The 13,205-nt window shown below is 46.0% G+C and overlaps 3 protein-coding genes across 3 annotated transcripts in view; 2 read left to right on the top strand and 1 right to left on the bottom strand.

Annotated features, from left to right (window-relative positions):
• LOC108109230 overlaps positions 1–13,205 on the bottom strand; it is a 49,818-nt gene that overhangs the window by 19,307 nt on the left and 17,306 nt on the right. The window contains exons 3-4 of the mRNA XM_017217703.2: positions 7,482–7,789; positions 24–198 (exon numbers count right to left, since the gene is read on the bottom strand). Coding sequence (XP_017073192.1) covers positions 24–198; positions 7,482–7,789 — 483 coding nt within the window. The remainder of the gene's footprint in view (positions 1–23; positions 199–7,481; positions 7,790–13,205) is intronic.
• LOC108109231 (putative odorant receptor 59c) lies at positions 626–1,913 on the top strand. Its single transcript, XM_017217704.1, has 2 exons — positions 626–1,401; positions 1,454–1,913. Exons 1-2 carry the CDS (start codon positions 626–628, stop codon positions 1,911–1,913), a joined length of 1,236 nt encoding a protein of 411 aa, XP_017073193.1.
• Positions 2,517–3,941, top strand: LOC108109233 (odorant receptor 59b). The gene is made up of 3 exons (XM_017217705.2): positions 2,517–3,286; positions 3,337–3,694; positions 3,759–3,941. Exons 1-3 carry the CDS (start codon positions 2,517–2,519, stop codon positions 3,825–3,827), a joined length of 1,197 nt encoding a protein of 398 aa, XP_017073194.1. The 3' UTR covers positions 3,828–3,941.

Raw genomic sequence — 13,205 nt, forward strand, 5'->3', positions numbered from 1 at the left:
TATATATCCTCTCTTTTACTTACTTAAAGTGATAGGTGCCGTTCTCGTAGCCAAAGAACGGCACCGTGTAGGTTAGCATCCAAATGTTGCCACCGCCGCAGTCGTAATACGGTTTTGACCATCTGCCGTCCTCATATTTCACAGCCAGCGTGTCGTCCTCGATGCGCTCCTCGGTGCGGTTCGAGTAGAGATGAAAGGCTGCAAGGCAACAGAATGGTTTCAATAGCGTTATCCATTATGCAAACTGTAATTAGAGGACCCAGAAATCGATAAGCCTTTCACGGCAGTCAGCAGCTCGGTGATTCAGCGAGCTATTCAGTGCACCCCAAGGGGTACACAGCGAGAAATCGAAAGGGGAATGGAAGTTTTTCATGGCTAAATGTAGATAGAACTAAAATGATGGAAAGTATGTTTAGTTTTCCTCAGTGCTTCAGCTTGATTATTTGCATTGCCTAAGCCAATCCTGCGACTAATGACTTTATAAGTGCAAACACGCGGCCTTGGGTGACATGCGGATTCTTCGATGAATAAAACAGAAATGACAAGACATTAAAAGCGAATCAGGAAATGCAATTTGCCATATAAAAACCCCTTCCACTTGCGACATTTAATCAGAAGTACTAAGATGAACAAGCCGCTCTTTAAACGCCTGCAAGCTGCTCCTGTTGACCGGCCAGTCAGTTCCGCGGATGCCAGTGACTACTTCTATCGCATCGCTCTCTTCTTGGGCTGGACCCCGCCCAAGGAGGGCCTGCTTAGATGGATCTACTTCCTCTGGACTGCGACCACAATGTGGCTGGGAATCGTTTACCTGCCGCTTGGACTGACCCTCACCTATGTGAAGCACTTCGATAGGTTCACGCCCACGGAGTTTCTCACCTCCCTGCAGGTGGACATCAATTGCATCGGAAATGTGATCAAGAGCTGTGTGACCTTCACCCAGATGTGGCGATTTCGTAGGATGATCGAACTGCTGGTTTCTTTGGATGACAGATGTCTCACCCCATCGCAACGGAAGATCCTCTCCACTACGGTGGCTCGGGTGAATCTCATTGTGCTCCTCTTCCTGTCCACCTACTTGGGCTTCTGTCTCATGAACCTCTTTACATCGGTCTTCGCTGGCAAGGCTCCTTGGCAGCTTTACAACCCATTTGTGGACTGGAAAAATGGCTATTGGCAACTCTGGATTGCGTCGGTCCTGGAGTACTTTGTGGTCTCCATTGGAACCATGCAGGAACTCATTTCGGATGCCAATGCCATTGTTTTCATCTCCCTGTTCAGGGCTCACCTGGCCATTCTCAAGAATCGCATAGAGAATCTAAGGCAGGATCCGGAGCTCAGTGAGAGGGAAAACTACGAGCAGTTGGTGTCCTGCATTCAGGATCATCGCACTATAATAAGGTAAAAGGTCCTAGCTTATGCAGATCTTTGTAATTGAAAAGATTTCCTTCAGGTGCTCCCAAATCTTTCGACCCGTCCTGTCCATCACAATCTTTGCCCAGTTCATGCTGGTTGGCATTGACTTGGGATTGGCGTCCATCAGCATCCTGTTATTTCCCAATACCATCTGGACCATCATGGCGAATGTTTCCTTTATCATCGCCATCTGCTTGGAGTCCTTTCCATGTTGCATGCTCTGCGAATACCTTATCGAGGACTGCGCCACGCTCAGCGATGCAGTTTTCCACTCGAATTGGCTAACTGCCGATAGGCGTTACAAGTCGACGGTTGTATACTTCATGCACAGGGTTCAGCAGCCCATTCAGTTCACGGCCGGTGCTATTTTTCCCATTTCCGTTCAGAGTAACATTGCCGTGGCCAAGTTCGCCTTCACCATCATCACAATCGTCAATCAGATGAATCTCGGCGAGAAGTTCCTCAATGACAGGGGAAATGCGGAACTTGAGCCTTAAAGTGCAGTGCAAAGTGAAAAGTTCTTAGACTAATATTTGCATCTCGACACTTGCACTTTGTTGGTGCTTGCACATGCACTAAACTGTCTAGAAATGAGTGCCCTTTTGAGGATTTCAAGTATCTTTAAGACCATGTAGTGATGGGAAGATAAAGGGGGTCAAATACCAGAGAAAGTATGCGCTAGTCCCCCACTTAAGATGATAACCAATTATAAATTTACATATAAGTAGCATTTTCCATGTTTTAGGTTGTTGTTTTCCCTTTCAAAATGGCTTTCAGAGAAAAAGTTTTCCCTGAAACCAAGTCCCTTTCCCATCCCCATCTTTAAAAGTTAAATTAAATTCACAATCCTTGATTGATTTATTAACCAATGTCCGCCAACAATTAACTATTAAGCTGGCTAATTGACAGTTGACAGGCCTGCTCGCACCTCAATAATAAATCCCCCATAGCACTTAACACCTGACCGCCGGTGGTTAAGTCTAATTACAGGCCGCAAAGCGGGAGGGCGTGGCTTGGCCAGGGAATCGAGCATCTGGTCAATTAAAGGGGGCGGTCGAGAGTATAAAAAGGAGGTGCTGGGACCTAGCAGGCCAGTAAACATGGTGCTGTTCAGGCTGATTAACCCGGCACCTCTGACGGAGAAGGTGCAGTCCCGGCAGGGGAACATCTATTTATACAGGGCCATGTGGCTAATTGGTTGGATTCCTCCCAAAGAGGGAGTCCTGCGATACATCTACCTCTTCTGGACCTGCGTGCCATTCGCCTTCGGAGTGTTCTACCTGCCCGTGGGCTTCATCATCAGTTACGTACAGGAATTCAAGAATTTCACTCCCGGCGAGTTCCTCACCTCGTTGCAGGTGTGCATCAATGTCTATGGGGCTTCTGTTAAGTCAACCATCACCTACTTGTTCCTCTGGCGATTGAGGAAAACAGAGATGCTTTTGGATTCTCTGGACAAGAGGCTGCAGAACGACAGCGACCGGGATAGGATCCACAACATGGTGGCCCGCTGCAATTATGCTTTCCTGATCTACAGCTTCATCTACTGCGGATATGCGGGCTCCACTTTCCTGTCCTATGCCCTCAGTGGTCGTCCTCCGTGGTCCGTCTATAATCCTTTCCTGGACTGGCGCGATGGCCTGGGCAGTTTGTGGATCCAGGCCATCTTCGAGTACATCACCATGTCCTTTGCTGTGCTGCAGGATCAGCTGTCCGATACGTACCCCTTGATGTTCACCATCATGTTCCGGGCCCACATGGAGGTTCTGAAGGATCACGTACGCAATCTCCGCACGGATCCCGACCGGAGCGAGGCGGATAACTATCAGGACTTGGTTAACTGCGTAATGGATCACAAGACGATATTGAAGTGGGTTTTTTTTGGTATCTCATTTCGTTAGTGTATATATGATCCCTCAGATGCTGTGACATGATTCGACCTATGATATCCCGCACCATCTTCGTGCAGTTCGCTCTGATTGGATCCGTTTTGGGCCTGACCCTGGTCAATGTCTTCTTCTTCTCGAACTTCTGGAAGGGAGTGGCCTCTCTGCTGTTCGTCATCACCATTCTGCTGCAGACCTTCCCCTTCTGCTACACCTGCAACCTGCTAATCGACGATGCCCAGGAGCTGTCCAACACGATTTTCCAATCCAACTGGGTTGATGCCGAGCCGCGATACAGGGCCACATTGGTCCACTTCATGCACCATGTCCAGCAGCCGATTATCTTCATAGCAGGAGGCATATTCCCCATCTCCATGAACAGCAACATAAGCGTGAGTTACGGATTGAGGAGGAGGAGGTATGGAGTCCTTCCATTTCATATTTCAACATTTCTAGGTGGCCAAGTTCGCCTTCAGCATCATTACTATAGTGCGACAAATGAATCTGGCCGAGCAGTTCCAGTAGAATTAGCTAACAAAAATGATTTCGAATTATCCTGCCCTTAAAAAATGTACCCCCGGCTATTCTTTATGCCTGTGATTTGCATAAAATGTGTATTTGTTGTGGCTTATCTCGTAAGATTTCGGCTGATTTAGTTGGTAAATGGTAATGGCCATGGCAAAAAGGATGTGAAAGTCAGACAGAATTTGCAAATTGCGTTAGCAGACGGAAATTACAACGGCCAGACGACGACGACGAGTGTAACAACAGCAAGTCTGGGAGTAAATGGGCTCAAAGCTGGTAAAATATATGTATTTCCGTAGGGGTGGTTGGAGGGGGCGAGAGGACTGGAGGATGTGGAGCAACCACAGGAAGTACATATAACCGTTTACATATTGTATGCGATTTTTATTTAAATTTTATGTTAAACACGTGACTGGCAACCAGCGAAAAGGCGGAGCACGAAAATAATAATATAAAACGGATCGCCCAGACTGTGGCAAAAGCAAATATTATGACATATTTTTGCGGTTTACTTGCCGCACACGCGTCATCATATCCATACCCTTCACATACGAATGTGCCCTGGATGAGTACATAAACATGCAAAGTGCTTGGGCGGAGGCAAGATAGATGGACCCCCTGATATATGTTTGCACTGAACTCGTACGAATAGGAAAATGTATACCAGACATGAGCCAACAATAGTCCAATCCACCTTCTTCTTTTGCCTTCTAACAAGTTCCCTTTGTCCGGCGAATCCTTACTCAAACGGACAGAAACTCATGTTTATATGGCAATTTAATTTCATATTACGTTTTATCTGTGGACGTAAGCCATATTTGTATTAAAGATAAAGCTATCTGGGATTTACTATAACATAGTTACTACCATCTAAGTGCTGATAAAGAGCAGGAAGTTTCAGTTTTCCACAAACTAAAACAAATTACTTTTGCAGTAAATTCAGCTAATATTGACATGGCAAACATTTAGTTGGCTTACTTTTTTGTATAAATTCATAATTAACATCTGCAAAAGGTAGTTTATTCAACGAAAATCAAATAATTACCATCACTGGTTGTATTAATTCAAAATTTATGGAAGACTTTGCTAAATATTCCGCCAGCAGCAGCATGGGCCATGTGCAATTAGGTGATATTATAGTATTGAAAGCACTTAAATCGACATTATTAATCATTTTCCGAATTTAACAGCCAGTAAAGTGATTTCAATGAAACAGAAAAGGCTATTAAAAGCACTCGATTCGCATTGATTGCGCAATTTGGTGGGGCGCCAGTCCCTATTTACCGACCCCCCGCCGACTGGCAAAAAATATTATTAATTATGCAATGAAAAGGTAATCACTCCGTGAATTGGCTTTTTTCGGCGGCAAATAAAAAGCAGCAACATTTGCATTGTGCACCGCAAACATATAATCAAATTAATTGCACATGAATTGGCCGCAAATTGGTTGTGGTGTGAAAAAGGTTCCACCGCTTAAATGTCCTTAAAAAGCTACCGACTACCGACTACCGACTGGCTTTAACAAGGTCGCATTAAAGCAATTTACGAGCGAGTAAGAAACTTTCCCAGGAGAAACTTTCAGGCGGGGCAAAACTTTAAAACGCCGAGTAGATATGCATAAATCGAAAGGCAGAGCCAGCCGGCCGGATGAAGTTTCAGCACCCCATAAATCATAGTTCGCCGGGCTTAAGGAAGTTTCCGCGCTAGATAAATGACCCGATGTCAAACATGACCACGGCCAAAACGGAACCGCTTTCCGTTTATTGTTAGAGCTGCAAATATAATTTGGCAAGCTAGCTTTTTTCTGGCCTTCTTTTCAATTTGCAAACGGACGAATGAGGAACGTACATTGGACTTTTATCTATGGCAAATAGTTGGCTCCCAGCCCTGCAATCAGCTTTTGGCCGGGGCCAAAAACGCTATTAGTATGCATGGCCCAGGACCTCCATCTCTTCGGTCCGTCCTGAAAATGTTTGTTTTCGATTCCATTTGTTTTTCCCCAGCCACAGAGGGACATTCAGTGCGAGCGGGCGAGTGCTGGTGTCACAGCCAAAGTCACGGCGAACAATCGAACATGGCGTATACGTAACACACATTTTTCAACGGCATCTCATGCAATTTCGCCCATGCAATTTGCAGGCCTAGAGCCTGCGGCCGAGTCCGGTTTTCAGGCCCGGATACGGGTGAAGCAGTGGATGTGGACACACAGAGGGAAATATGCATGGACATTGCCAAATTGGATAGTAATGCATAGCGTAGAGGTGAACCTACAAGCTTGTTTAGGTTGATTAGGAAAACTAAAATGGTTTTAGCGTCTCTTTACATAGAACTATCTGCCTGTTCTCAATAAGTTTTTACATTTTAAGATGTTTCCTTAAGTTTCGAAATGGTTTTAAAGCCACAAACTGAAGCAAGAAAATGTTACCATAAATGCTATCAGTTTCCACCTAAGAAACTCTGCTTTTGGTCTTAACTAAGTCTTGCCAAGGGAATAAAGAATAAAGATAACCTCTTTATATCATGTCATTCCCGCCAAAGTTGCAACATTTTATGCGGCTTGCAACATTTCATAGACCAAACTTGGAAAGCGAACCATAAACTTATTTTCCAAGTGCACCGCCCGGGGTAATACAGAAAAGCTCATGTAGTGGTGCAACCACGGCATTTAGTATTAGTTGTAGGCAAGCAAACAAATAATTTGCATGCCGCCGTTGCACACGCAAGCCGGAAAATGTGAAAACGGGAAAATTCGAGAATGGGAGAATGGGAAAACAGCGATGTGGGGATCGGGGAACGGAGAACGATGCGACGTGGCGTAACCGTAACCTTTAATTTGCAAATTATTTTGAAATGTTGCGGCATGGCCGTGTCAAGTGCATTTGTTCTCCCCACGTGGCGAGGCGGTGCTCTGGAGTTATGCAAACAGGCGGACAAGTGTGTGCTTCGGATGGGCCAACATCATTAAAATTCATTTGCCGCAATTTGCCATTACATGGCCTTAAATATTGAAAGCTTAAAGCCAAGAAGCAGGTCCTCGGTTGACTGACAGCTGAGTGGCAAATCCTAAAGTCCGGGGCGGGCGATGACGAGCTGGACAGGAAGCCTTTGTGTGGCGGGTCTTGCATAAAATTAGCTTACACGCATCACTGTCAAATACGCCGGACAGGCGGTGGGCAGAAGGCCGTGAGAATGGATTAGCTGCTCGCCGGAGCAGACGGAATCCGGCTAATTACGAACGGAACTGGTAAAGGTGGCCTGCGAAATTGGCATGGCCCCTTGGCCAGCTAATTTCCATTTAAAGTGGAGTTTCCAAGTTGGAGGCAACACGATCCTATTCCCTTTATTTATTATTGCTTAATTGTTGCGCTGTCAGGAGACATTTTCGCCGGGGTTTGGCCATGATAAAGTCGGGTGAAATATACGCAATTAGGCAGGACCAAGAGCCCATCCTGCCAGGATTCGTCTGTTGTCTGGCCTGGTGACTAATGAAGTCGCAGATTAAAGCTTCCAAAAATAAATATTCAATGCTATATGGGGCAGGCTGTATAGCGCTATCGGGGTGCCATAAATAAGGGGCCAACTGCTATCCAGGCGGGGAATAAATCAAGGACATTCCCGAAACAGACCCATGGCATCCCGCTCCGAGATACTTACACTTGAGATACTGCTCGTTGCGGGCTATCACCTTCTCGGCATTCTTGCGGGCCAGAAAGAACCACTCGGAGGTGTTGCCCAGATAGTGGTACTCCATGGCCAGATCCTTGGCGAAGACCGCTCCCAGATTCGGCGGCGGCAGGCGGTAGGCGAACGGACAGAAGAGGCCCGGCTGCGCGGGGTGCTCGTTCCAATCGAAGCAATTTCCGGCCGCGAATATATCATCGTCGAACTCCACCATGGACAGCACGGAGGCGTGCAGCAGGTTGACATCCTCCTGCACGGAGCGGCCGGTGGTCTTGAAGATTCTGCCGGAGACAACAAGCAAGGCATACATCGGATATTAGTTACAGAGCAGAGCAGGGCAGGGCAGGGCAAAAAATGCAATTTATGGCGTTGGCTTGGCCAGGAAATTGCATTCAAAATGCATGAAAAATGGCTGGACTTTTCAGCAATGAAAATGTGATACTCTTACAGGGAGACATACATTAAACTTAACAATTATTATTATATAAATGATGGAGTTTAAAAGCATTTTAATACTTCCAAATATTATCCTTTCTTACCCTTTCCTTAGCATAAATCTTGTCCTTAACTCTCTGCCACAAATCTTAATTATATATTTAATTATGTTTCTGCCTTGAAGAAAAGCCCTTTAAATATTAACAAGAGGCCGTTAACCGATTTATGTGGAAATTATGTTGGCACGTAGCTCGGCTTAACCCAAAAGGAGGCACAACCCTTTGGGGTGGCAGGGCATGAATAATGTAATATAACAAGTTTTGTTGCAACTCAAGCAGAGCACCGAAAGTGGCTCAGTGGACCAGGACCAGCGCCAGGCCCTTCCCCCTACAATTGGCTTCCTTTCATTTTTGTTGGTCTGTCATTTTTATTTTTATAACCCCGAGCAGGGGAGTGGTTGCAGGGGGTGGCTTTCGGGGTGAAATATGGCCCGCTGGCTGTTACAAGTGCATACTTATAGGCGCGGCGCATTCAAGCCGCCTCAAACTGTGCTCAAGTGCGTGCCATTGTCTGTGGTGCCTCAGCACAGGATGCCGGCATATCCTTCGCCTCTCGGAGCACTCCCCTTGGCCACCATTCTTGGTGCCTCGAAAATGGGTAAACGAGAAAATTACATTGAAGATTTCAGCTTAGGTGGGGGCCAACTTGCCACCTCCTTCCTGCCTGTGTAATATTAATTAAATTGTTGCCCCAAAAGGAGGCAACAATAAGGATGGGGGGCCAAAAAAAAAAGAGCTTACACAAAAAAAAATGTCACAGCATCGACTTCAATTCCATTTTCCAATACATTAGCCAGGAGCGACATAACAGAAGCTGGTCCTGGGACTCCGGATCTTGGGACTCTCTCTCATGTGAGGCACTCGCTAATTGGGCGTGGCTCATTAATTCGCTGGCGGGCCTCATTTGTAAATGTCAAAGGCATTTTGTCAGCTCTGCACCACCTAACACAGCCAAACACCAGCTAACACCCCCACGGCCCACCACCCATCCAAATCCATGCGAGTGTCCAAGGCCATGTCGGGCTCAAAAGTCGCCTAATGATGATGACGCCGCCGACATTGTTCGCTGGTGATAATGCTGACTTAGCTGGGAGCCCGACATGGAGTTGACAGCTTTTTTCCAACATCCCTCCCATTATTTATGGCCCAAACAGGCAGTTTTTTTTTCGAGGATTCTCCCAATGAGGATTGCAAATCTCTGCCTCTTAACAGTGCAGTTTCTCCTTCTAGTTCCAATCGCTCTTATTAGTGTTTGCTAATATTGGCCGTAGTAGTAGCAGTTCCACCTTTCAGCAGCTTAAAAATATTATATTTTTCCCACATAAATTTGATTTTGGGAATGGGAAGATAGTTCGCTGTGCAAGCCGGCAAGTCCTCGTTCCCCAATTAACATTCTCCGCAGACAACTTGAACTGCTGGTGCCGGTGCTGTTGTGCTTATATAGTTTGGGACGCTTACAGTTGCATTTGCAGGCTGCCTGTTTTCCGGCTCTTCCAACCCAGTCACCTTTCCCACCTTCACCGCCGCCCCCTGAGACTGTGTGGACCTAAAGTGTGCTAAAAACACTTTTCAGCACTTGAGTGCTGGGGAAGAGGCGAAAACAAGCGCAAAACAAGCTCCGGGTGCCGGTGCCCAGGACAGGGGGGAACCAGGAGTAAGTAACTCACTAAGTACTCGAAAGTGTTCCCTCTCCGTTGGCCTTTGTCTGCATGTGTTTTTGGGCCAGGCGAGAGGGTTAGCTGAGTCGGAGGCTTAAAGCCCAGCTTAAAGGCTTCTGACCTCCATGGCACAGGCCCAGCCCCCAATCTCTCCTATGATGTGGTTCCTTGGGAATTCTTTTTTCACTCCTTGATGCCCACCTGTGCTGTAATTACGCAACTGCATCGGAAAGTTGAGCGGTGAATCTGCCTGACGTTTAATTAAAAATGTGTTCGCCCATCACTGACCAGGCTAAAGTTTTCCTTAGACTCCCCTTTTTGCGTTTGCGTTTTGTTTTCTGCTCTTAGCCAACGGCAGCATTACAATTTATATCCGTTGCTTTGTCAAAATCCCCAACTACCGGGATTTTGGGGTATCTCCAAGAGACTTGAGATGGCTCTTTTGTTTATTTGTTTAGCACATGATGCCAGTCAGCCAGTCAGCCAGTCAGACAGACAGCCAGTCAGCTGAATAAAACGCGTATTAGAAACTTGAAGCGCCTTGAAAATATTCCGCGTGGAGGAGAAAAGCCGCCTCTCTGCCGGCACTTAAGCCGCTTTTTCTGTGTTGTTTTTTTCTTCTGTTTATTATTTGACTTGGGAAGGCCGTTGCATGTCGAGGAGACGGCTTACCCGGCCCCTTGTTGGCTCATATTTGCAGTCAAGTCGATGCCAAGGTCCCTATTGATTCCGAAAAAAAATGCACAACGGCACGCAAACCAAAGAAATAATTTAATTGGCTGGCCATAAACAAGGAAATTAATTTCTATTATTTGGAAGTGTGAACGAGGGAATTAATTATGCAGGGAAAGTAAAATAAAATTTCAAATTTCGCCACCTGGAGGATGATGGTTCGGGACTCGTTAGGAAGGCGACCCGGCAAAGGGCTCTCAGGACACACGAACGCACCGAAAGTCCTGGAGGGCCCTTCAGGACTGCCGTGTCCTTTGGCCAAAGACCTCGAGCACCCGCTGCCTTCCGACTCTGAGACTGCGTGTCGACATCTTAATTGAAAGCGAAATGCTCCGGTTTAATTATTCAAAGCCAGGACACTTCGCACACTCCTTGGGAAGGCAGCCTGGCCGAATGACTGAATATCTGAATGGCCATGATGATGATGATGATGCTTCTTTGGAACTCTCAGACGACGTCGTCCCTTTTGTCTGAGGCTGGGCGTCGTCCTTTATTTGTTTGCCGGGTGCGCTTTTAATGGCCCATAACGGTCAAGGCTTTTTGCCAATTTTAATTAGGCCATAATTAAATGATCAAACGGTGAGGCAAAGGCGTAGCTGATAAGATATATATTTAGATATGATTCCCTGCTAATTGACTTCTGCGAATTATGTTTTAAAATACGGCAGCAAGGGGTAAATTTCCATATTTTATGGGAAATAAACAAATTAAAATGCAAAAGGGATATATTTTCGAAAACCTTTTTTCTTTTTTCTGGTAACTAAAAGGCAACAAAATTATCTCAGCAAAGATGTTAGCCAGAAATTAGAAACTTCCCCAAGCTTATGGTAAATTTAGCAGGCAACGCCGTTACCTAATTTGACATTAAACACAAAAGATCAAAAGTTGCCCAGCCTTCGAGCTGGGAAATCTCTGGCAAACTCTGGCCCGGAGACGTGGCGATGGCGACATGGCAATGTGTGTTCAATTAGGAAGCAGGAAAAGGAGTTCAATTAATTAAAAGTTACCCATGTTGGCCCAGTTTGGTTGCCTGGTTTCTGCTTTGTTGGCTTGCGGCTAATTGAGCCCCGAGGCACTTGTTGTTGACATGTTTATGCTGGCCACAGGACCTCCTCCGAGATTCCACTCTCACTTCGCCCCCACTTTTTCTATTGTTCAAAAAATGCTTTTTGATTTAGTCCATTAATTGCTTTCAACTTGCTAACTTCTTTGCAACGTACTTTCCCAGCCCGATGATTATTATTATTGCAGGCGAGCAGCGCGAGGGCGCAAAGTTGGCAAACATTTTGGCCAAAAAGTTTCCCTTTTTGATTTCCTGCCGCCGAGCATAATGAGTCGAGAGCTCGCGCCTTTCTTCCAAAGACAAACTTTGTCTGTGTGGCTCTTACTCTGCTCGGAGTTCCGATCCAAATGTTTTTATTGCGCAAAAATAGACTCTGGGTAAAGAAAAGGGAGCTTTGCGGCTGCTGCTGCTGCGGCTTAAACGTTACGCATTCGCCGAGTGGGCCAGCCACTCGAAAGGCGGAGGACTTGTTTTCGTGGGGATACTCGACAAGTTTGTTAAGCTGTTAAGTTATGGCAACATGTGTTGCACAAAGAGCGCCAAAGCGTTGCAGTCGTGTAGTTTGTAAAGCCGCCAAAAGCGGGTAACCAGCTAAAAACACTCACAAACCATCTACCATAAGTTGAATCGTCCTGCAAGCCCGGCTAAATTGAGTTGAAACAGCGTTTAGCGGCTAAACTTTGCACAGTTTCATTTCCATTGCTTGAACTTTCATAAATGTTTTGCTCTTCGGAAACTTTAATTGAATAGGAGATACCAGCGGAAACTTAGTTAAGGCAACTTACGAAGACAGAAGTTAATATAATTCATGAAAATGCCTTCACTACGTTACAACTGTGATTCTATTTTAAGTCCATTAAAATTGATTTTTTTTATAAAGTTAAGTACTTTTTGCTTTGAATTTTGGGTTACGGAAGCTCCACTGTAGCCTAGTGAAATGCGTCAAAAGAGCCGAGCCAGATTCAGCACCAAAACCAGAACCATTTGCAACCAACATCGCCAACAGGCTGCCGGCAGGGGCAGCGTTCGTGGGCACAAGAGTCAAGCCCAGATGCGAGTACTGAAATAAACCAGCTGGAAAAAGGGACGCGGCCGAGTGGTGCCGTGATGCAGTGGTGCAAGGGCTCCAAAGGAGTCGCCCCCTCTTTTTATTTTTGAGACCTGCAAGGGGCAAATGCCACCGGTGGCCTACAAAGGCATGCATGTCCATGTCAGTGGCAGTTGCACAGTTGCACAGTTGCACAGTTGCAGTTGCGGGTTTCCAGGCGGGCGAAGGCGGACGAAAAATCCACATTAGGATTGTTTTGCGAAAAATGAAAACAATTTCCATTTCGGGGCTAGACAACTGCATTCTGCAGCGGCCAACAATAAAAATAGCGAGAGAAAGGCTTGTGGGCGTAGCAGGTTGAAATGGGGTGGAATGTCGGCCGGGGAAAGGCAGCGTTATTAGCACCGCCCGCTGGGCAAAAGCAGAGTCGAGTAAATCAAGCGGCACAAAGTCCCGAAGCCAAGTGCACGGCGAGAAATCGAATGGTAAAAGGAAGCCTTTTTTCTTAGGAAGTCTTAATTTGAAAATATTTCCTTAATGGTAAAGTTAATTTTAAAGTTCAAGCCAAAAAGTTTTTCAGGAATTGATTAAGGTCCTTAGTTTTTCTCAGTGTGAAACTGTGTCCTGAACATTGACTTGCATAGATATTTGTTTGCTTCCGTTCGGAGAACTTTTGAAGGATGTTGACAATGACGCGGTGGC

This window comes from Drosophila eugracilis, unplaced genomic scaffold (assembly GCF_018153835.1).
Source record: "Drosophila eugracilis isolate 14026-0451.02 unplaced genomic scaffold, ASM1815383v1 contig_1765, whole genome shotgun sequence".
In the NCBI taxonomy this organism is placed as follows: Eukaryota; Metazoa; Arthropoda; class Insecta; order Diptera; family Drosophilidae; genus Drosophila; species Drosophila eugracilis.